A 24,811-nucleotide genomic window follows, 5' to 3' on the forward strand; every position below is an offset into this window, starting at 1 on the left:
TGTCAGGGCTCGCCCCTGGAGCCCCCCAGCACCGTTTGCTCTGTCAGCTCCCTGCTGCCTCCCGGGGACGCGGCGGGCTCACCCTGGCTGCTCTCGCCACACATCAGCAGGCCCCTGCCTGAGAGCTGCACCCACCCTGGCCCGGTCTCTGAGCCGGGGTCCGGCAGCTGGGCCCTCGGGAGCTGCAACCGGCCCAGTGCACGAGGGAAAAGCCAGGCAGCCACCGCCAGGCGCGGGGAGCCCGGGGCCTCCGGCTCCTGAGGGCCGCGGCCTGCGCCGCCAGGGCCCCGGGGCGGGAAAGGGCGGCCGCCCGTACACGGCCCCAGGCAGCTGGTGAGGGCCCGCGGGGCCCCTTCAGCGCTCGGCTGCTCTGCGCCCTCGCTCCCCTCCAGGGCGGGGGAAGCACTGGGGAGCCGGGCGGTGCGGGAGGAGGCTCGGCCCACACCGGGGAGGGAGGCAGGGATGGCGGGCGGCCACCGCCCAGCGAAGGCCCCATCCGCCCCCGCCGCCATTTCCCGGCCGGGCCCCGCCCCTCCCCGCCGGAAGCCTCGCCCTCGCCGTGGCACCAGGGGCGGGCAAGGGGAGGAGGCGGAAATGATGTAAGAGCTCCGCGCGGGGCCCGCTGGGAGCTGTAGTCCGCCTGGCGCTGCCAGCCAATGAGCGCGGCGGGAGGCCGGACTGTGGCTCCCAGCAGCCCCCGCGGGCGGGCAGCGGGCGGGCGCGAAGCGGAAGTGCGTGAGGAGGAGGTGGAGGCGCCTGGCTGCTGAGGAGGCCGCGGGCGGAGCGGGGTTCGGTGAGTGCGAGTAGGCCTGGCCCGCCCGGCCCGCCTGCCTTGCCTTCCCGGCCTTCCCCTCCGCCACCGGGCTCATCTCTTCCCCTTCCCTCCTCCCGCCTCGCACCGAGGGCCCTCCGCGGCCGCGCCGCCCACCCCGGCCGGGCTTTACGCCCCCCCCCCCCCGGGCCTCAGCGCGGCGCTGCCCCCCCGCCACGTGCCGGGCGCGGCCCGCGGCCCCCCCGGGCGAGGCTCGAGCGCGGCGCGGCGTGCTACCGGGGTCGCCCTGGGCCCGGCCCGAGCGGGGCCTCGTGGCTGGGCCGGGCCAGGCCTCGCGCCGCCTCCTCGCGTCCCCGTGGCCGGTTGGGGCCGGCCCGGGCCTGTCCCCGGAGACTCATCCCGCTGTCCCGGCCTAGCCCGTTCCTGGAGATTCCTGACCTCCGCCCGGGCCTCTGGGCCCCGGCCCCGGAGATTCCTCCCCCGCTTCGGGCCTTCGGCCTGTCCCCGGAGGTTTCTTCCCTTCGCCGGGGTCACGGGCTGTGTCCGGGGTCCCCGCCTGCTCGCTGCGGCACGGGAGGCGCTGCCTGTATTCCCGGGGGAGGCGGTCGGGGGCGCTGGGCCCGCGGGGCTGGGGGGAGCGGCAGCTTGCAGGGGTAGCAGCTTGTCCGGGCCGCGGCTGTGACCCCCTGAGCTGGGGTTGAACCCCCGATGGTGTGTAGCTCTCACAGGGCTCACGCACCGGCGCTCAGCACCGTGTGCTTCTCGGTGCAGCAGGGTGGCTTTGTTCACTCGCGTTCCCCACTCTGCATCTTCTCGTTTAAAAGTGAAGTTTGGTAGAACCTCAGGTGATGTGGCGGAATGGGCTTTGCAGTGGCACAGAGGCACCTGCGAGCCCTGAGTCTTCATTTTCACCAGGCTGACGAGGGCTTGTTTCCCTAACTCTTGTTGTTTGGGGAGATGAATGTGTGTGAGGTGTCTGTAAATATATTTCAAAGGCTCCACAAGGTAATTGTCGCTGTAATTGCCTCCTCAGTGGCTTTCTGAGTGCATTTATGTGCCAGAAGGTGACGCGATAAGTTTGGAGTAAGCAGTACTCCGTGTAGCAGCCTTGGGAGGCGCAGGTTCACTTCTGTTTGCTCGTGTGTGTGAGGACTCCATAGACGTGGAGTGGGTGGTGGTGTGTGTGCAACAGCATTTCCTTGGGACTTGTCGGAGGTGGGGTACCCGTTCCTGTTTTTTAAATGTACAGTGATGTGTCTGATGCTGTGGCATAAGAACAGATTTGTTCAATGAAATAAACAATGTGTAAAACAGTTTGGAAAATGTTATAGGTTGTCTTATAGCTGATGGGTGGAAGGAAGAAGAGCCTTTATCTGCTGCTTCTGCGCAGTGTCAGCACAGAGCGCGTGTGTAATAGGCTGCAGGGTCACATCGGCAAATGGACATTTTCAGGATGCTCTTTCCTAAGAGCACAGACAATTAAATCATCCAGTTACTGTCTGCTAAGGACTCTTGCAGTATTCCTTCCCGCTAGTAGCGAAGGCAGGTAGTTATGTTAATGTTTATGGTAAGGCCAATGTGACGTTTTAGGTGTGTTTTTAATGTGCCTTTTGTGTGGTGGCTGCCCTCAAGTGCTGTGGCTGAAGAGGGGATCTGTTCTTTGGGTTTGTATTGCATAACCTGATTTCTGTTCATTTAAAAAGATATGTTTTGAAGCTTAGCCTCTCAGATTGCCTTTGAGGGAGTATATTGTAGAGGCAGAAAAAATGAGTATTTAGACACAACAGTGCCTTCTCCTGGAATGTTTAGTAGTTCGTCTGTATACTTACTCTGGCACTTTGCAGGTGCCCAGCACAGAGTGAGGAAATGGCTGACTTTGTGAACTGCATTATTAGTTACATAATCTAACAGCAGGTAAGAGGATAATATAAGGCTGTTATTGTAGAGAGCTGTCTAAAATGTATGTTTTTGTGACATAGGATCCTCTGTAGAGCCTAGGGCCTTGTGATTATGTCTAAAATTTTTTTGGATCCTGCGATATATTTTTGTTTCGCATCCTCCCTACTGTGAATTAGTTGTTCCTACTTTAGCAGGAACAGGGAGGGGCACGTATGAGAAGTCAGTTTTAAGATTTATCTCTGAAGTCCTTAAGAAGCTGACATTGCCAGTTACAAACGCTGCTCCCGAGGCAGTACTCCAGCAGATAGGCCTTAGTGTCCCGAGGTGTCTTTTCAAAATTGGTGTTGATTACACGTGAGAGTGTGTGATCTGTAAATGATAACGATCTCAGCCCAGGGGGTTTGCAGAGTTCTGGAGTCTGAACGGCTGCAGCGTTGCACCGTTCCCCTTCAGCTGGGGCTCCTGCCCGTGGGAAGGAGGACGGCGTAGGGCAGCGTGCTGTTGCTGGCAAGGGTGCGGGAGGCCTTGCCGCCTGCTAACTCCAATGCCCGCATTTTTACGTCCTTTTTTGTCCAGGGTGAAACCTTTTACCTGCCAGTTTACGGTAAAGAAACAACCTGGCCACGGTAAGGATGCATCTATAGCACAGTCTACCTGATATCTTTTTGAGGTGCTTGCTCTAAACGCATTATAGTAGTGGCAGATCTCTCTGCCCTGCAATGCGTCCATACGGACCATGTGTTGGTAGTGGCAGGTGCGTGTTGCGATGAATCCATGCCCATGTTCTGCGTGTAGTTCTTTGTCTGCAGAAGTCATGCCTGTGTTTCTGCTGAGTTATGCTCTGGTGCCCTCCTGCTTTTTTCCTTCCTTGCTAATTCCATGTCTCTCTGCGAGCTCTGTATCTCTGGAAAACGTAGTTCTGCTCTTAGTGCGTCAGTAAGTGCTGTCCAGAAAGAGGTTTCCCTGTATGCTGGGATTTCAGAGCAGCCGTGTGCCCCGGACCTTAACTTCTTAACTTCTAATTCTGCTTTGACGAAAGTAAAGTTTTGTCATGTGTATTGTAAATTAAATGGATGTTCTGCTGTTAGGGTTATGATAATATAATTTAGCTGTCTGCTTGTTTCTCCGGGTTATTTAAGCCAGGAAGTTTTGTAAGCTATTTAAGAAAATAGTCATTCGGGTCAAGCCAGGCCTGTGCCCGGTGGGTTCACGGGTGAGGTGTTTGAGACTGGTATGCTGCAGAAAAGCTGGTGAACACCTTCTAACGTGGTTGGTGCTATTAGGCAACAAAAACATTACGTGTATAAAACAGCAGGATATAAAATAGGTGACAATCCATGCAAGTCAGCAGATTTAAATTTTTTTTTACCTGGTCCCACTTTCTCTACTGTAAAAGAAATCTTGCTTTGAGAGGCCTAGGAAGTACTGAGCTGGACTGGTTAAGCCTGAGGATGCTTTTCATTGTAAAACTGTGGTGTTCCCTTTGTAGTTGTATCACTAGCTCCCTAAAATAATAGTGCAGTTTTGCCAGAATATTGATTTTTTTTTTTTTTTTTTTTAGCTCACTTGGCCTGTCTTTGCAAAATGACAGTTTGCTGTGTCGGAACTTGTTAATTGTTTAAGCAGCTACATAGCCCTTGAACTTTTTTCCATATCTGGAAAAGTTTACAATATACTGAGCTGTGCTTAATGGCTGCATGTGCCAGTACAATAACGTGGTTTTTGGGTCGTATGGTTTCCTCTGAATTACGATGGTACAGAGAGTTCCTCTGTGTGGCAGGATTCCTGCTGTGTATTTAGCCATATAGTTTAGGCCACGGGCATTGAAAGAGAGGAATAGTGTTGTTAATTGCAAAAGCTGTTCTGGCTCTCTGGGGAGCTTGTGCAAGGTAATCCTGCAAGGCTGTATAAACAGCTAACGGTAGGCATTGGGGTTGTGTTGGCTTACCTTGTGCTTAGCGTCTCTCTTATTTGTGCTTTGAGCTGACCCCTGTTCCTGTACTGGTAGACTTGTTCAGCAAACACTCACTGCTGGGCAAGCCTGGGAGCGTGGCTTAAAACTGCTTTGTGGGTTTCTGTAATGGGTCCCAGGATGAGGAGAAGGTGTTAGACTTAGCACAAAGAGCTTGTCTTGTCTCCTCTGTTCCTGCTGGAGTCACGCCGAAGTGGTGCCTGGGAACGAGTAGGTGCCATTTTGTTTCTGGATGACAGGCTAGGTTTGTAGGTCTGGAGTCTCTCTTACCATAAAGGAAAATATCCTTCCCCTCTTCACAGTGGAATAGAGCATGAGCAGAGGCTAAGTCACTGCTATTAGGTTTGAGAAAGTTAAGAGTTCCTGCTTAATTTAGCTTTATCATGTCAGAGCTATGAATAGTAAAATCATGGGATTACATTTCATGCCAGCTGAGAATTGTGTTTGTGCTGTTTCACTCCATGGTAACCGGAAGCTGTCATGTCTATTAAAAAAAAAAAAAAAAATAATGGCACACAGAGATGACACCCAGCCTCGCTGCGGGAGCGCTGGGTCCTGGGGGGGAGTGAGGGCTGGGGCGTCGTTTCCTACCCAAGAAAGAGTTTTCTGTCAGTGCCCTTTTTTCCTGTCACGTATGAAAATACTTTGTACGTTTCTCCCCTGTTGTACTTGTACGAGAATGAGGCCTCTTTGCAAAGCCTTGCTCGTAGCTACTACTCCTTTGCTACAAGAGCGAATGGACTGCTCATAGTTTCATCTCCAAATTCATCATCCGGCCATTTTTAGCCTGTCATGATTTACAGTGTAAGGTAGCTGTACAAAACCCAAAAAAGCCCCTGCTCTAATGCGAGGGGTGCTGTAGCTTGCACAGCTAGCCAGCATATGTCGTCCCTGCTGCTGCCTGCATTTCACTTTTACCTTTGGTTGAGTGAAAGGAAGAAAGGAAAGCTTGGCAAGTAACCCCATAGGTTTCTCTGCTCTGAGAGCACAAAAGGTGATGGCGTGGGGGGTGTTAAGCTGAAATTCTGTTCTCAAGGGAATTAGGCTCAGTATTAAAGATGTTAACTTGTGCCTTAACAGAGGGCTGTACACACGGTATCTTGTGGGCGTTGTGTACCTGATTATTTCAGACCCTGTGTATCTGTGTAAATTTATTAAAAATTACAGTTAATTGCTCCTATAGGGCTGAGGATGAGATCGGTTTCCTGAGTTAAGGATCTGTGTATGCAATATCTGATTAGATTTAGTAATTTTGGCAGCCTTTTTTTACTGGGAAATGGTGCGGGATGAATGGCTAAAATCAGAACCCTTTCCTATGCTTGTAAAATGTGAGGATTTGCCAGTATCTTGATTGGTTTAAATTTGATTTTCCCTTTTTTACTTAGGTGAGAGCTCAATTGCTTCTAATAAAGCAGTATTCAGAAACATAATTGATGGGAGACTTATACAAGGTATGTAAACACAGCACTGAAAACCATCTGTTCGAATAAGCTTATTCCATACATACAAGATTTCTGTGGACAAGTATTTACCTCTGTTTCATAGCCTAGCAGAGTGTAGGGATAGCCTGTTCTGATGGCTTGTGCTTACATTAACTCCATGATTATTTATTATTTTTAAAGAACTTTTAATGTTATACCAAGTCATGGAAATCCTTTTCCTTGTTTTCCCCTGAGGTGACGAGATTCAAGTTAAGGTAGAGATAAATGAAGTGCTGGCTTGAGAATAAATATGTGAATGGTTTTGCTTTTTGCAGCTTAGAAATGAAAGTTGCTGGAGCTTGTATTTTCATAGGTTAAATGTGTGAAGAGTAGTAATCCTTTAGGACAGATTCAGTTTTGGCTGTAACTGTACTGTGTGTTTCAGAAGATATTCCGAAGAGCCCCAGATTCAATTGTTTTTTACATTACTTGCTGTTTCGTTGGAAGCATAACTTCCACATTTTTGTAAATGCATTGTGGTCACTCTAATGAAGGAAATACTGGTGTGCAGAGTCTGCTGGTTTCCAGACTGCAGTGACCTGAGAGGGTTGAAAACTTCATTGGAGGCTACAGTTTATTATTCCATTGCTGTGTGGGGAGTAGCACAATAACTTCAGTTATGCACAAGTTTGAATTCTTTTGGTTAACTGATTTGTGAATAGTTTTCTTATGTAAATTGGACCATTTCTCACTTCTCTTGGGGGTTCTGAAACTACAGGCACCAGGATTCACAGACCCCCAACAGTTTTGACAAGCGTTCAGTTCACATCCAAACACTGCTCAAAATAGTAGGGCTGCACTGAGGGGAAGCCATTAGTTTGAGAAAGATCTGATTTTTCTGCTGGTCTGTTCCCGGGTTGTGTATGTTTGGAAGCAAAAAGATGATGAAATAGGTTTTTTTTTTTTTTTTTTTTTTAATTATGGATGTTTTTCTTCCATGTTTAACAGAAAATCCAGCCGCCTGACTTTTGTAACAAAAACGTCCAGATTTCTAGTCAGCTTTTTCTTGGATTTGTTTTCTTTGAGCTCCCTGTCACTAAACTGTCTGAATAACAATGTAAGGCTTTTTAAGCTCAAAGATAGATAAAATATTTTTTTATCAAGTAACTAGTGCCAGAATTGAAGTCACTGATTGGTGTTTATAGCTGGTCAAATTATTTGGAAAGGGTTTGTTCAGCACTGCAATCTGCAGAATCAGTCCTTTTTGGAAGAACCTGTAAATAGTCTTCCAATGATTCTATAGAACCTGCTTCTGCTTATCTGAAACCAGGGCTGGAGCTCAATATTAAACTTCTTTAGGGATCAGTTTAATTGTGTGAAAACCCAAACATGTTTGAAGGAAAATCTTAATTTTGAAAGCATATAGCCTAGAGAGAAATTTGAACTGCTACTGACAAACGAGTGCTTCTCTTGCCATGGCAGAATAATCTGAACTTTTTTTTCCCCAAAGCGTGTTTGGCATGTATTAAAGTAGAACACACTGTTTTGGTTTGGTTTTTTTGTTGTTTTTGGTTTTAGCAGTGTTGTCCAGGAAAACTTTTGTTGAGGAGGCTGGTAGGTGTAGTTGTAGGCTGTAGTTTAACTCGTGTCATTAGTCTCCTGAAAACATACACTGGATACTTGATCTAGAAAGAGGAATTGTTCTGCTTTTTGTTACCCTAATGAAATTTGAACTGGATGATTAGAAATAGCATTTTAATTTGCAGTGCACCAGGCTGGCAGTGGGAGCTATGCAGGTGGCTCTTTTTTTCTTCCCCTTAATTGTTCTGTTGATATCAAGAGCATGCTTAATTCTTGGTGCAAGATCAAACCTTAGCTTGAAAAGGAAGAACCAAGTAGAAAGTGAGATTATTAGACTTTGATTTCTGAACTAGCAAAGCCAGTGTGTTGCTTTTTGTACTCTCTACGTTACTGCTGGCACTTCCAGTGTGCTCTGACATGTAGATAGCTGCAACTTTCTTTCCACTTCAAGTAAGTTCACAGCAAAATCTCGTGCAGCTGCAGCACAAAGCTTGCTGGGAAATAGATTTTACATAGCTGTCATGCATAGCAAGGTTAATTTGTCATGCTTCTGGACTGCTCTTTTAGAACAGGAGCTTTAGTTCAGTATATTGATGGCTGTCAAACTTAACTGATTTAGGAATATTATTTTCAACTTTTAATCTAATGTAGGAATTTGTGATAGTGAAACTGCTATGGTCATTATTTTGATTTGCTCTTTGATAAAACTGATAGATCTGGGAGCTGCAAGGGAAGAGCAGGTGTCATGTGTCTTCCTGCTAACCATGGCGGGGTTGAAGGGAGGCGGGTTTCGGGGTGTTCTCTGGCTGTGTCCCTCTGCGTGTGCTGCGATCCCCGCAGCAGCCTCAGCAGGTGCAAGTGCAAACTGCTGCTTGGACTGCGGATCTTTCCAGGGAATTAATGCGCGCTATGAAAAATATCCTTTTGGGGCATTTGCTGCAGAAACAAAAAGAATAGCTCTTCGATTCTTTGCCAGGTACATGTCTAGTAAACAAAGATTGCTCTGATTTGACGCTGGTGTCAGGCTGCTTTTACTAAGTGTATTGAGCCTGAGTGCAAGAGGAAGTACTAAGGACCAAATTTGTTACAGTTCTGCCTGTGTTTTTACATGAGCCCAGTAGCTCATGTTTGGCTTATTTAACCAATTTGTTCATATCGGTGTTATTTGGTGTTCAGGTAGTGATTTGGTATTGGACATAGTGCAACTCTTATTCTGTAGGTAGATAGTTAAATTGAAACAAGATCACGCTGAAATTAATTTTAAAAGATGCTGACAGTTGTTAGTTACTTTTGTGTTTTATTTGACACTTTATTTCCTACAGTTTGTCATTGTATCTTAACTAATACTTGGCAGTTCTTAATAGCAATATTCTTACCCAAGTCTTCCGACATATGTACAGGTGCCGCTTACCTCCTCTGCTTCTCTGGGAGGCAGGTGAATTAAAATGCACAGAAGTGGTGATCTTTACAGGGTTGTGAATTACAAGATCATGTGTAGGACTGGATTTTTAATGGCTTGATCAGATTTTCTGCCTCTGTTAGGCCCAGATTTAGGTGATTACTATAGTTTAAAAATAGCTAATTTCTTATTTTCAATGCTTTCAAAAAGAACTGTGGTGACATTTCTGTTCATGTCAGCATTTTCCAATATCTTTGATATCTTTGTAGAGTATGAATTGGGATACAGGGTCAATCAGCAATAAATAATTTTTATCTTCTGGGGTTTTAAGTTGTAAAGAAGCAGTTTCTTGGCTAGGACAAAGGCTGCCACAGTTTAAATTGATGTAAGCCATTCAGGTATCTTATTCAAATGTTAAAAAGCTTGTTTTATGGAAAATGAAAGTGGTTTTTTACTATGTAGTTCTGTGACTTTTTTTGTGTGTTTTTGTAGTGATTGCTGTTGCCTTATTTTACAGAGTACACTTTGTAAGACATTTTGTAGGATTATTTTTTTTTTTTAGAATTAACTAATCTTGTTTGGGTTTTCGAGCTCAGGATTATGAATTGTAGAGCTGGCTGAAGGAGAATTAATTTTTTTTGTTCCCTGATAATGAAGGCTGTTGTGAGCAAATAAAGTAGTAGTTCAGCTGTTTCTCTGAAACTGAATGTTTGTGCTATGGAATGCTAAATGGATGACAAGACACTCAGGCAGAAATGTTTTCTCTAATGAGGTGCTATCTTGTTTGCTTTGGGTCTTACAGCAGAATAAACTGTAACAGTTTCATTAAATGCTGGCCAGAAAGGAACAAGTAAATTTTTGGTTTCCTACCACAATTACATAGAGCTTTCTACAAATGCTTTTACAAAATATTTAGTATTTGCAAGTTAATGTTTTGTAGACACTGTGTAATAAACTGAAACTACTGTAATGAGTTTTGCGGTGCTGTGCACACTTCTAAGGTATGTACATAAGCCACTTCACTTGTTTCCAAATGTTCTTAGTGTTTATGCTCAGTGTACTACAGCCAAATATGAAGGCAAATAAACTGCTTCTTTCGGTAGGGACATATCTGCTGTGTTTTTCTCTCTAAGCTGGCAAATTGTGGTGCTACGTGGTATAGCAGTCCTCGATGACATGCTTGAGATGGAGTCATTTCAGCTGTAACATTTTGTTAGACAGCTTTTCTGTACAGGGCCATGGTGGTTCTGTTCTGCTTTAACATCTGTGAAAGGTCTGAAATAACGATGAGTACTGCTTGAAAGACTTCAAAAAAAGGAGTGGAAGATGGAAAGAGACAGTCATAATGTAATACAGGCCAATTGGAAATAGGAAACAAATTCCTGGAAAAAGGCATTGTGAAACCTAGAAATGTTCTTCATTTGACCCATGTTTTGGCATATAGAAATGTTCTTTACAGTGTTCTGGAATAAGCAACTCCTGGACTATGATTTCTGCTTCAGCAGAGAGCGTTGAGCACGTTTCCTACTTTCCTTTCCATATCTGGAAGAAAGGTTAACTGTTCTTGCTTGTTGTGTGTTGTCTTGGTTCATTTTTTTTGTAGTAGTGCTCTAAATATGAGAATAGTATTCTTCTACAAAAGGGAATTCAGCCAGCTTTTTATCTGGATGACACCTATGTGCAGTGGATTGTACCAAAAGTTTGTGGTAATGTTGGTGTTTGGGGCATAGGCGAAAAAAACAAACAAAACCCAAGTGTTTTATCACAAAGCAAGAAAAAATGGTTATGGCAATTTTTTTTTCTGGTAGCCACTGTGAAAGGCTGCATGTCAAAGGTCTTTGTAAGGTAAAAGGCAAGATTTCTCTTTCACGGATGTTTAGACGGATGGACATGACAACAGTAAAAATAAAAAAAAAGTCTGTGGTGTGGTGGTGTTTATTTGACTTTTTTCAAAGATTGGTAAGCATGATTTAGAAAACACTAAACCTTGCAATACAACCTTCCCTCTTGGGTGAGAATAGGACTTAATCACCATTTCAGAGAAAGTATAATCTTCAAGTAGCCTTGAAGCCTTTTTTCAATGAAGTAAACAGAAGAAATGAATAGCTTTAAACAAGTTTATGGTTGAACACAGAGTAAATGACATTCTTGCTGTTAGATCAGAGGTTTAATAACATGGAGTAATTTATGAGGTTGTGTTTACTGTTGTTTTCTTTTTTAAAACTTACACCCCTCTAGCAGTGCATGGAAGGATACTGAAATGTAATTGTAGACCTGTCAAAACAGCTCACGGTGGACTGGTGGCACCCTTTGAAGACGGCGATATGCTGATGGATGAATTTGTCAGGAAAACAATTGTTTCTCTTGGCTTGTGCATTCTCTTTAACAATATGGGAAAATCCTTAGTCCTGAATCCAGTAAGACCATATAAATGAGCTGAGAGAAAGTACTTCAGTACGGCTGTACAGATGTAATGACAGTGATTAGTATGTATGTAACAGGAGATGGGATGGGGGGCAGGGGAGGTGGAAGAAGGAAGGAATAACTAGACTTAAAATTTTGAAAGCTTGAATAACCATTTTTAAAACTACGTTCTTCATAAAAGTACATGAAAGTATTCATGGTGAAGTGGGTGATGAACTTTTGCAACGTATGCACTCTGTTGAAATACTTATGATGAACATTATGGCTACAGCACTGGATGATAGCTTAAGGAAGCTAGACTCCTGTTGATCATTGGTGGCAGTAAGTGCAACAATGTACATACAAAGATGCTTCAATGCATTTTCTTCTCATTTCAGGTTTGCTTCCTGATTTCATAGTTGACAAAGCTGAGACGGTGAAACCTGACTGTTGAAGGGTGCAAGGTGTGAACCTGCTCAAGCAGGTAGGCCCACAACAGGAAAAAATCCTTCAAAAGTGGTAAAACTGCCTGTCTTGGGATTTGGAATATACCTTCTTGTATCCCCCTCTATCCTGGGCATACTGCAAGTTAAACTGTATCTGTTGAATTCTTTTTTCATTGTTAATGTTGCTGTGCAAAAACGACTGTACAGGTTTTGAAGAAAACACTCAGCATCACGTCTTGGAATGTTTTGGCTCGTCTTTCCAAATAGCTGGTAAATATAAGGGTAAAATAGAACAACTTTGTGAAATAATCTTGGATGTCCTGGAAGAAGTAGTACCTGCTTTTTTTTTCATGCTATGTTGAGTGATTTTTGGATTTATGCCCTGGTGACTTTTGAGAGAAGAGGACTACTTCCCTCTATATACCTTAATTGGCCAAATTATTAAATATCATACTGATCTAAAGTGTTAAAACCCCATATTCTGTCCATCCCCCTCCCCCCAACGTTTGTTCTTTTGCTGAAGCGTTGCAGTGATTTCAGTCAGTGGCCATAAAAGTTCTCCTTAACTGTTCTGAATAATTAAATTCTGAAGCTGTGGTAGCTAGTGGAAGTGTACAGCAGTAAGAGACTATTGACAGTGACTTTTTTTCATTGCTGTGCAGCAGAGTTGAGCTGTTCTTTTGAGTTCTGTCAGGAGACTGAAAACAGGTGAAACATTAACTTTCCTGACACTGTTTCATGACAAAAGTTTGTCTTCCAGGCAAAGTCCATTGTGGTGGCTTAGCAGGAGCATTTGCTCTTCCATTGTTTTCACCTCTTTGCGTGGTATGATGGATTGCTGTGAGGATTTAGAAATGGAGCAGGCAAACTTTGCTTCTTGAAATAGCCTCCAAATTTTAGGAAACATTTATTTTGAGAGTGAGAGGCTTCCAGGCTGTTGGTTCTCCATCTCAAACCTCCCCTTATTTGTCAGTAGGGCTCGCATGAATGGGGTCACAGAATCAATCTGGATTAAAAATATTCTTGTAAAACAGAACATTTCTAACCTCTGTCGGGACGTGGATTAAGTGTAGAATGTAGATGAATAATTCATTGTATTGGCAGGACGGGAACTTTTTACGTGGGCTTTGTTGCTAAGATAGTAATTAGTCAAACTGCATATCAACAGAAATATCCTCAGAGACGTCTATGTTAATTTTTGTTCTAGTTCTTTAAGAAGTAGATCTCTGCAGAAAACCGTCCACAAAGGTTACAGTTAAACATCAAAGAGGGTTGACTTTGGCCTTTGTCTTCACTTGGTAGATGACTTGAGTTGCCTACAATTCACAGTATGGGTCCTATTTGGATAAGATCCTTAGAAACCACGCTTTTACTGCTTTTTCTTTGTAGATGTTAAAGATTCGCAACAGTTTTGTAAAGACTTGTAATTCTTGACCAGAACTCATTCTCTACTGCATTAGCCTTCTTTGTAAGAGTCCTCCCTTTCTGAATGGCACCATTTGTAGTGTGGCAAAAAAAAAAGTTATCTTAAAGCAGCTCGAACTTCCGGAATGAAGTAGCTTGTATAAATATTGCTAAAACTACATGCAGAACTGATCAGCTCGTGTTGCCTGCTTTCCTTCACAAGAAGTAGGTTTGAAGAGTTCCAGGTGTATGCCTTTGGGGTCAGGGTGGGAAATCTTTGATGCCAAGAAGGGGATATAAGTAACCTGGCAATGTTCTCCTGTGAGAAATCAAATTCACTTAAGTTACTGACTGCTGTCAAAGACTTTCACAGCTCAAGCAAACCTGCCTTTACTTCCCATAAACTATGGAAGAAGGATTCAAAACAGTTTACTCCAATAGATGTTTGCCAGTTTGAGTCTTACTGTTCACTGAAGCTTTGGCTGTTGCTCATTTTCAGACAAGGCTGAACTTTACACCTTCGAGTTGGTGGTACTCACAGCACGTGGGAATCTGCAGATTTCCCTGTTTTCTGCAGAAATGTCCATGTTTCTTACAATATGAATCTAAAAAAACCTATAATGCTTAGTAATTTGCATTGGCAATGTACTTTCAGCAGACTAAACAACTAGCTGTTAGATTGACTATTTTCTTCACTGACCAACTTCAGTGATTTCGGATCTGGCTTGCAGTAAACGTAACTAATTTTAAATCTGTGTGGTATGAGTGAATTTAGCAAACTAATTTGGAATACATATTGTTTCTTCAGACTTGGTGTGTGTTGAATTGTGAGGTATGTTATACAGTGTAGTTTTACGGCAGATGAACAAGCTGTCAAGCGTCACTTTTCCAATAGGGTAATGCCTTACCAGAACTTTTAAACTCAGCACACTCAGGATCAGTGCTGATATTTTTGAATGTGCGACTACCTACTTGGGGAGATCTGCTGGACAGCTTGTAACTGGGTCTTCAGAAAAGACAGACCAAAAAACAATTTTGAAAATTCCTGGCAATGTTTCCAGGAGTGCATGCCCTCCAGATGTGTGCAATCACACTTGTCTCCGCTGGGAGATGAGACCTGGATCAGGCAGCAGGGATCAACCGTGTCCCTTTCAAGGTAGAGGTGGAGCCGGTGTCATGGGAAGGCAGTTCTGTAGCTGTAAGCAGGAAGGAAATGTGACCTGTGGCAGAGCAGGTTGGTAACGACAAGTCTCCATAGCACTGTGTAAATGCTTCTGCTGCAGTCCCCACTCAGGATCAGACACGTTTTACCTTCCAGTGTTTCAAAAAGCAACATCTCCCTGTGAGCTCTGTGAGGCTGTATGCGTGTGTGTGCTTTAGGGGCACAGCACCATGTTCAGTGGAAAAATCTAAATGGTAAGGTAAGCGAGCAGCCACCACTGCTTTCACAGTTTGCCTTTGTTTCATTTACAGGCACTTCTTTCTTTAAAGTCAGAGTAATCCTTAGGATGTTTTATAAGAATAGATTCTTTCAGAACAGTTTTGTTTTGCTTACCAGCTGAACACATTTTATCTGAGTCAGTCATTAGCTCTTAGAACAACTAAATGTATATCACAGTAAGTTTACAACTGCAGTGTTAACACAGGGGAGCTGAAATGACTCCAGTATTTAGTTTAACCTTTCGAGTGCTGATAGAGCATAGCAACTCAGTTTCTATTCTAGTAGGAGTTACCTCACATGTTAGGAATGAATCAACTTTAAAAAATATTGACAAAGATAAAAAAACTTCTAAGACAAGAGAGCTGTTGGCACACATCACACATACCAAACTAATGTTTGGCTAGTAAGTGCTGTGGATCAAAGTAAAATACAAAGACTCTTAAACAGCTCAAAGCAAGTGATACTTTTAAAATCTATTTTGGGGCCTTCTCAGGACTTAGGGAGAGTTATTGCCACTTTTACTCTACTTGGTCAGTCAGCTCTAACCATGTGCTTTTTCTTGGAAAATGATTTATTTCAGATGAGACGCAGCAGAGAAGAGCTGTAGTGAAAGCTGTTTTAATTATATTAGTCTATTAAAATATTTCAAGCAGTACAGAGTTCAGTGTCAATAAAGGTAACTTACAGATGATAATATGTTGAAGTGTAGTTTGTTCTTGAACTACAGGGTTGTCATTTAGTAGAGAGCATGAAATTACACAGTTTATGGAATGTATTTGTAATCTCCTTGCAGAATGTAGCTTTTTTCTGGGTTTATTGTATCAAAGCCCCTCAGGATTCAGTTGGGAGCAGCTCTCTGATTCTGAGAGGCAATTTAGATCATCTTCCTATATCTTCTAGTAGTTCCTATTACCATTTGTTTCTTCTGCTTCTCTTCCATGTTTTGGTTTACTGTGCTAAATTTTTGATTGTTTTGGCCAACAGACTAGGAAATGTTGCTGTTTCAACAGATGTATTTAGTAAATTAAAAAGAAATATTTATAAATGGTCCTTTCACACATTCCTTCCCTGAAAAATGACCATGCATAAGAATGAACTTTGCTTCTTCAGTGGTAGCGCTTTTTGATTTTCATCCCTGGTGCAATTTATTTTTTTCCTAATAGAACACGAAACATTAAATCGTCTCCCCCCCCCCGCATACTTTCTAGTATGGAATATATTAAAATACTTCAGTTGAATTGATATAGCATCTTTAGTGTAGTGAAAGGGAAGAACAGGAACATGTAATGTGATTTTTAAAATAAAAGCCAACTTCCCATTTCTGGAAAGTGCGAGCTCTCATGATGAACAACAACCCACTTTCCCAGCAGTTGCTCCTGTGACGGGGGGTGTGCTGTTCCTGAAAGTGCCCTGGCAGTAGCTGGACTATTTGGTAACCATATATGTAATTTGGCTTTGGAGAGCGACTGAAAGTGAAGACATTGCAAGTCAGTCCACTGGAATTTGCTTAAAATGGATACAGCAGCAGCAGTACTTGATTGGTTGTGTTTATATACCTAAATGTCTCTATTTTTAATCAGTAGGTGAAAAAAAGGATAAAGTTGTACTCATATAGTTCCTTTTTTCTTTCTGGCTCTTATTCATTAGTCACTTTTGCTGAAAAGCTTGTTGATCACTTTTATGCAATACCCAGTTAATGCAAATTTTGTCTTTACAATCCTTTTCCTAATTCCCAGAGCAATCTTAGTTTTTTCCCTCTTCTGGAACGTGGGCGATGAACATTGCAGAGCATTTGTTTCACAGATGCTCAGGTTTTGGCAGTTTGTTGTCAAAATGCCTCTTTGTTCATTTCATGATTTGAGATGCTTTTCAGCTATTAAATAATTAAAATAATTTACAGTATGTACTCTCTGGACCATCACAACTGTTATTGATGCTCAGTTTTCTTGGGGACTCCATGATCTCGTGTACTTGCACAGTGTTTATTTTATTCTCTCCTAGGGCAGCAGAGGCCAAGGACTTCTGCTTGCTTAAAGAGAGCAGATTGTTAAGGGATCTCAAAGCCGCAGGCAGTTGTGGAGTGCTGTATATGTTAAAAACATTGGTTAAATTTTTACTATATGATCCTTCATGGCTCTCATGTATTTTGAGCTTCCTTAAGTAACATGAAAGAGGATATCTGATGATTTAAAGCTGAAGTGCTGATTACATATTAGAAATAAATAGACATTAATAAAAATCCAGCTCTTAGTTAAAAATGTGTGTTGTGTTTATCCAGTAACAAGTTTTTAACAACACCATTGCAGCTGAAGTGTCTGCTTGACCAGAATCACCTAAAATTCTACTTCTGGATTTATTACACTGCACAGCCCTTAGATATATCCTGGAAATGCAAAGACAAATTTTAAATCTTTATAGGCATGCCACCTCTACCTGGAGGTGGGATAACTTAGTGGTGGATGATTTTGGAACAGGTTCTGGAAAATACAAGTTGAGGCAAGAAAACAATGATACATGTTACAGGAAGTCTTAGTGACCTGCCAGTGATACTTTTGAAAGGGTGAGGATAGCTCACCAATCCTAAATAAGAGGATAGAAGAGTATAATAGCAAGTTGCCTTTTCAGTGCACTGATTAAAACTAAGGTCAGATTTCCTTGCAGTATCGTTGGCAGCCTTCATTTTGCTAATGTGGTTGTTGCAACCTCAAGCTTTGCATGAGACTTAGTTCTGTTTTCCTGACTCAAGAGTGCAGATGGACAGATCTGCAGAGAAATCCATCAAACATGATCAAGTATGCATGAAAATCTGTCCAACTCTGAAACAAGCTCTGCAGAATTATGAGTATCACTTCAATATTCTTGTTTGCTAACGCTGGGGATGTTTCCTGACAAATAAAATATATATACAGTTGTAATCTGGAAGCTGTGTGACTGGACTTTTCTCTGCTTATAGTATCATTTTTCATGCATTGTATGTAAAATTCCAAAACATCAATAACACTGTATACAGATCCACTTTGAGTAGTAAGTCAGTAAGGTAAGAAACTTTCTCAGTAACTATAATTTTGCTGTTGAACATGCATAGGTACAAGCAGAACTGTAAATCTACCAGTACACTGATTTGTTTCTTTTTTTTTCCCTCTGCCCAAATTACTTATAGCTATGCAATATTTTACTAACTTTGAGGGGGAGAAAATGTAATTTCTTGTAGACATTCCTAAGGAATTCTGTTAAATGCTAAATAAATTGCTTCTGATGTTGTGAATGAAACTTATGTATTGTTTAAAGAGAGCAGATTTTCTTCTCAGCTTCGTCAGCTACCTCTGGAATTGCAGAGTTCAAATCTTGATACCAACTGCTAGTGTGGAATACTTGACAATCCAAACGCTTAACTCAAACTAGCACTTAGTCCCTTCCCCAGCCCACTGCTGAAACCTCCAGTTTGTAGGAACAGAAATAGAAGGAGACTGGGAACTTAAACTGAGGAGCGAAGGAGTGGAGTCCCCTTCCTCCTTGCCAAGTCAGGGGCGAAAGCATTTTCCATTTAAGCTGAAGAACTACACTGGAACCAACAGGATTCAGAAGCTGGAGCATATTTTGCAGCATGATCAAATTTTAAATTGTAAGGAATTTTGTTTGTGGCTGGATACAGTGATTAAATAGGTCAACTATTACCACAATTGAGAAGCACTGTAATGGCTGGACAGAAAAGGCACTCGAGCTCTCCTGACACATCTCTGTCTGGTATGCTGGGTTTGCTTCCCCAGCCCTTCGTGGAAGGGAGGTCACAAAAGGAGGTTGTTGGTAGCACGAAGAGGAAAGTTTGTGAAGGTCCCTGTCGGAAGCTGCAAAACTGCGTTACGCATTTAATTCTTTCGGATACTGACAGGAAAATCTGACCAGCTGAAAGAAATACAGCATCTTGAATTTTATCAAAATTTGTACCAGCCTTCAAAAGTAAACAATATGACACTCCCCCCTCTTGAGTTAATAGTCCTGAATATTTTTCTTTCCTTGGAGGTAAGAGATGATAAAAATCCTTTAGAAAATCTTTCTCGTTGATATGAAGTTGATGTTTACAAGAGAACAGATCAGGTAGGGTGTAACTGAAACAATTATGTGGTCAAACTGTATTCCCTGAAATGTCTTTTAAGGGACTATTTAACCTTTACCTGGATACATGCCTGAAAATAGCCCAGGTAATTCATAATTATAGCTATTTTGAGTCATTTAATGCTACGGTGTAATATTTGGAAGGACGTCTGATTTATTTTGGCTGCAACAGAACTCCTCACTGGATGATACATGCTTGTAACTGATCATAGCAACTGCATAAACTGCACAAGCAGACAGGACATGTACGTCCAGGATTTAACCTGAGCGTTCGTAGCGAGGCAGATCTGTGCAAATAGGGTTATATTCATGTATCTTGGGTTATCATTTTTGTTCGTGATTCCTTCTTAAAATTTAGAGGAGAGTTTGGGGGGTTCTGTTTTTGGTTTTTTTGACGGTAAGCCTTTTATTTCTTCATTGTTCTTTAAACCAGTGACAGCTGGCTGTATTGCTAGTGATGTGACTGAAATGAAATGGTTTGTCTCTTTAAAGCTATTCTTGTTTAAGCTAGCAGCATGGCCTCTGTTCCTGGGTTTTGTATTAACCTGCTGCTTCCAGCTGTAGCACTCATATTTGTAAATATTCTGGGTTGAAAGCCTTCTATTCTTTTTGCAGATTTCCTCCTTAGACTGAAATAAACCTTCTATTCTGAGCCCAACACCATTCATCTGTTATTAGGCAGCCACTTCAAACATTCATATTTCCAGTCTTATCAAGCTTCATGTCACTCTGTAGTTTGTCAGGCTGCCAGATGTTGCCTGTTCTCTCAAATCTGCCGCCTGACTTCATTTTTCAAATACTTTTATTTCCCTGTTCCCTTCAGGTACAACTGACAGGTGCTTGCAAAGATGTCTAAAACTAACAAATCAAAATCTGGATCCCGTTCTTCCCGTTCGAGGTCTGGATCAAGATCACGCTCACGTTCCTTCTCCAAATCTCGCTCCCGTTCTCGTTCTGTCTCACGGTCAAGAAAACGCAGACTTAGGTAAGTGTGTGCAGCTCTGAAGCCGAAGGGTGTAACTTTTTCCTCTCTGTCCTGTTCAGATGGTTTGTCACTTAATTCATTTCCAGGGAAAGACTTTGATTAGATTCTAGGACAGATAGTGTCCTGTATCTTAGGCTGTTTCCTGCCAACTTGTACTGTTTTGAAGTGTTTTCAATGAGCTAGGAGAATAAATTTTGACTGTTTATCAGCATTGTCAAGACAGTTCTTTTGAGCCCTTAATCTGGTCTCTGTAGCATGTTTTTGGTGAACATTAATTTTATTTTTCTGTGCAGGTCTTTTTCCCCTAATATGAATACTAACAGATACTCTAAGGTACAGTTAAATCAGAACGTGTTTTTGTTAGTATAGCTCGTTTTGTCAGGAATACAGTCCACAGTGGAGTTGTTACAGCCTTTTTAGACTGGGCCCTTAGAGAAGACTTCTATACTTTGTTTTTCCTTAAACATATTAATAAAAGCCCTTGTCAAAATGCATGTGGGTTTTTCCCATGTTCTTCTGCAGTTCTTAATTTCTGCTGTATGTCATGGGATAGCCTATTGTGCTTTTCCTAATGCTAAGTATGCACAATCTCTGAGATCCAGTTTCCTATATTAAAAGTACTCATGGTTAAAGATGATGTTTGAAATTGCCAAAGCAGGACAAAGTGCAAAAAATCATAGCTTTCTATCCCGACTTGGCGTTATTTGAGATTTTGCTGTTGATCAGACATTTGCTTTACTGCTTTAAGTGAGAGAGTTTAAGTGCGTGTTCCATAGTCAGAGTTGGGAAGGTCCACGGCAAAACATGCTCCTTTGCTTTGTTAAACACCTCTGGCTTTTTTTTAAGCTTTTAATGTAATTGATCCCAGACTTGAGGGGCCTTTGCAGACGTTGCATGCTTCCCCCATCTTTCTAAAAATGGGTTCAAACGAGTTTTCATGTCAGTTTAAGATACTGCTGTGAAAAGTAGGGGCAATTTTTGTTGTTGTTTCCCTGCCCCTCCCCTCAACATACAGGAGTCAATTAATAGAAATGATCGTTCTGGATGGATAAAGTAGACAAAGTTAATTTCACTGCAGTTAATTTTGAGAAATCATTAATGTGCGTAATAATTGTTCTTACCTCCCTGAATTGCTTCTGATCAGGCCAGTTAAAGGCTTATGTCTTCCCTGGATATCAGGATATCTGTTTTTTGCCTTTTCTTTTGGCTAAATGTTTTGTATCTGGCAAAGGCATTCCAGTTGGACTGGGTATAATGATCAGCTGCTTTTTCACTAATCTTAAATTAATAACACATATTCTGAAAATCATTAGACTGTAAACATATGCAACTGTTAACAATTAAAGAGATTTTTAAAATGCAGAGGATCTAATAAATGTACAGTGGGAGCGAGAAGGACATGACAAAACTAAATTAGAGGCGGAGACTTGAGTCAGAGTTCTTTGCAGAAGGAAGCTGGAATGTTCGAAGATACGTGGTCGTTTGGGAATATCTGCCTAGCTATGAAGGAACTTTGACAGTTGAAAACAAAGGCACCCTGTGCAAACATGATCGTTTCCTCTGTGCTGCTGCTGAATCTACTTGTGCTTTGTAAATAACTCCTTTTTTAAAAAAAGAATCAAAATGGAGGGGGTTAGTACAGACAAGTCATCTTGTATGGCGTTAGGATATTCTCTGAGGTAGGTCTCGTCGTATCTTGGCATAAAAGTCCATTATTGTGTACTTCAGCATACACCACAAAAATTGTTTTATTCTTCATTTGGTAGGTTTACTGTTTGTTCTAAGTTGTATTGCCGTGTTGCAGTCTGCCTAATATTTCTTGCTTTCTTTAAGACTTTATTTTAATTTTTACCTGTTGTAAAATGGTGGGTGCTTTAGAACTGCAGCAGTGTGTATTAGCTGGCTAGCTACAGGGGCTGGCAGAGTTGGGAGAATTATTACTTGTGGTGTTTCTTTTGCATAACATTTACTGTATTTTTCTAAAAAGATTTCTTGTAAATAATCTCTGCAACTTTTGGAGGGAAATCTTCCTGCTGCAAGCCTCTCTAAAATGATAGAACAGATTTTGGAAGCGGCGTGCAACAGGTCCCTCGCTGGTAATTGATCACAAATGCAGCAGTTGTCTGAAAATGGGAGCGTATGTGTTCTTGGTGCTTTTGACTAGGGCTCATTATAATTGGTTCGTGCTGTCTGCCTCTGTGCTTTTCCTTCTCGTTGTTCAAATGAGGAAGTGTCTCGGGTAAGTTGCTTAGGTTTTTTGGCTGTTTGAAGTAAAGGATGAAGCATATGTTAAAATTATCATTGAACTGTTTGCTAGCAATGACTATAGTATGAATAAACGGTTTCCTGCTAAACTGTAATGTGTTTGGTAGGTGGAAGAAATAAAAACAGAACTAAAGTTCGTCTCTGCACGCATGTATGCTAATCCTGTAGGAATTCTAACGGCAGCATTGCATTCCCTTACGTTACGGGGTTTGGGGTGTGAGCAGAGAGGGGGCAGCAGTGAGTTGTGTATTGCCAGTCTGTGAAAGAAGTACGTCTATCGGAGTGTGACCAATGAGTGTTTTAGAGCCAGATCTCCCTTAATGTAAGAAGGGGCTGTGGAAATGGTTTCAATTAATATTATTTACTAAAATTCCATTTGGAAAAATCTCTTTTCTATTTAAACTTACTAGTTTGGACACTTTCTGTGTTTTACTAATGCAAATTTGCTAAAATCTCGGACTTTCAGCAGAAAATTGTTTTTCCAACAGCTGTGAAATACTTACTGTGAAGGTGGCATTTAATCCTGAGCTACAGTGGGGCTTTTAAACACTTACACAACTGCAGCTCCAAAAATTTAATGGAAGAGACTATGAGAACAATTAGCCCTTAATGTTTTGCCACTTAAATCTGTATTCTTACAGGCTTTGTACTTGTCTTGGATTCAGTTCTGTTCTTTATGAATGTTCTTGCACGGCGTGGAGGCAAGCAGAGGGACACTGAACAGTGCCATCTCGCGGCATCAGGCTGGAGAGCGAGCGCATCCCTCTGCTGTCCCGCTTGTTTGGAGCTCCAGCTTCTGAACTGTGGCAAGGGGTGCACCTTTTGAAACTTAAAACTGTAGAGCAGTGTGCTGTTTGCTCCAGTACTGCTCTTCGCATGTTGAGGTGTAGCAATTTATTTAACTCACCTGGCAAAGGAGTGGAGTTTCATCTTGATTATCAGAATTTCAAAAGCACATGAGAACTTGGGACACAAGAGGAAGATTTTGGATCTGTTCCCATAATGGTAGCATGACATGCATAAAGAAATACTTTGTGGAGGAGATCTAAGATGAGGTATAACCTTGACCTTGAGCTGTAAAGGGCTGGAATTTTGAGATGTGTCACTTTTTCTGAAGCTGGATAGCAGCCATGTTGATCCTAGAAAAATGAAGAGCAATGTGTACTTATCATGGTCTCTGCAATGATCCTGAAGTCAAATATTTGCTTGGCAGTATCACAGATGCAAGTTATTTCCACTGCAATTTATTGAGGGCAAAGTGTAATACCTTAATTGGATGAGGGTAAACCAAAGAAATTACTTCTAAAAGCTTAGAAATGAATTTTTCAAATTCTTTTTCATAAGGCTTCAAATAAAAAATTGTGACAGAAGAATAAACTTTAAAATATTTGTGTAATTTTTTTTATCAGTTCTAGGTCCCGTTCAAGATCATATTCTCCATCTCATAACAGAGAAAGGAACCATCCGAGAGTCTATCAGAACCGGGATTTCAGAGGTCATAATAGAGGATACAGGAGACCGTATTATTTTCGTGGCCGAAATCGAGGGTTTTATCCGTGGGGCCAGTATAACCGAGGAGGATATGGGAATTACAGATCAAACTGGCAAAATTATCGCCAAGCGTATAGCCCTCGTAGAGGGAGGTCACGCTCTCGTTCACCCAAGAGAAGGTCTCCTTCACCAAGGTCTAGAAGTCATTCTAGAAATTCTGATAAGTCATCTTCTGATCGGTCAAGGAGGTCTTCCTCTTCCCGGTCTTCCTCAAATCATAGCCGAGTTGAGTCTTCCAAGCGTAAATCCGGAAAGGAGAAAAAGTCATCTTCCAAGGATACTCGGGCATCTCAGGCTGCAGGAGATAATCAAGGTGATGAGTCTAAGGAGCAGCCTTTTTCAGGAGCAGTGGCTCAAGACGTCAAGGCATCTGAGGGATCAAAACCATGGCAAGAAATGACCACCTATGGTACAAGTTCAACGTCAAGAGCTTCTGTGTCTGAACTTAGCCCAAGGGAACGCAGTCCTGCATTAAAAAGCCCTCTCCAATCCGTTGTGGTGAGGCGTCGTTCTCCTCGGCCAAGTCCATTGCAAAAGTCGAGCCCTCCACTGTCCAACCCATCACAGATGAGCTCTGCTTTACAAAGCAGCGGCACCTCCTTTCAGGCAGGCTCTCATCAGAGTCCGTTTGACCATGGCTCGGCAGGTTTGAGCCCAACAAGGAAGAGCCCTGTGTGCAAAAGTCCAACACCAATCAGTTCGATTTACAATACATCTCAGAAGGAGGAAACCACAGCTCCTGGAGGAGGAGCCTTCTCAAAAAGGCAAGTGACGCGTTTCGTTGTGCTGCAGTATTTTTTGACAAGCCAGCTTGCATGTGTAGGCGCTCTCGGTGAGCACTGTAAGGGTTCTCAGTGTGTGTGCAGGCTCCAGCTGGAAAGAGGCCCCAGTGTGCGCAGGGTGCCATGCTAGCAAGCTGCCAGCTGTTTGGGCCTGGTACTGTCTAAATTATAGAACATAATACAGACCTAGCCCGGTGTTGTAGGAAGTTGGAGTTAGTTTTCTGACTTGGATAGTTCTAAAGATTGCATGGGTGCCCTGCAAAAATGTTCATAGCTCATGAACACTTGAAGTGAAGATGTGCCTGATGAGATTTTCTAGCAACCTAACAGTGCACACTGGAAGCTTGCATTTCTAAGTTATTTACTTTTCAGTTAAA

The 24,811-nt window shown here is 42.5% G+C and overlaps 1 protein-coding gene across 3 annotated transcripts in view; it reads left to right on the top strand.

Moving 5' to 3' along the window:
* Positions 1-769: 769 nt before the first annotated feature.
* Positions 770-24,811, top strand: part of THRAP3 (thyroid hormone receptor associated protein 3) — a 34,745-nt gene continuing 10,703 nt past the window's right edge. For 2 of the 3 annotated variants that reach the window (XM_050909724.1, XM_050909726.1), the window contains exons 1-5: positions 770-793; positions 6,029-6,094; positions 11,846-11,931; positions 19,675-19,836; positions 23,511-24,416. In XM_050909724.1, the coding sequence (XP_050765681.1) occupies positions 19,700-19,836; positions 23,511-24,416 (1,043 nt within the window). In that variant the 5' untranslated portion in view covers positions 770-793; positions 6,029-6,094; positions 11,846-11,931; positions 19,675-19,699. Of the gene's footprint in view, positions 794-6,028; positions 6,095-11,444; positions 11,462-11,845; positions 11,932-19,674; positions 19,837-23,510; positions 24,417-24,811 lie in introns of those variants that run through there. The other variant, XM_050909725.1, reaches the window with a different exon arrangement.

The sequence above is a fragment of the Gymnogyps californianus genome, chromosome 22, assembly GCF_018139145.2.
Source record: "Gymnogyps californianus isolate 813 chromosome 22, ASM1813914v2, whole genome shotgun sequence".
Lineage (NCBI taxonomy): Eukaryota > Metazoa > Chordata > Aves > Accipitriformes > Cathartidae > Gymnogyps > Gymnogyps californianus.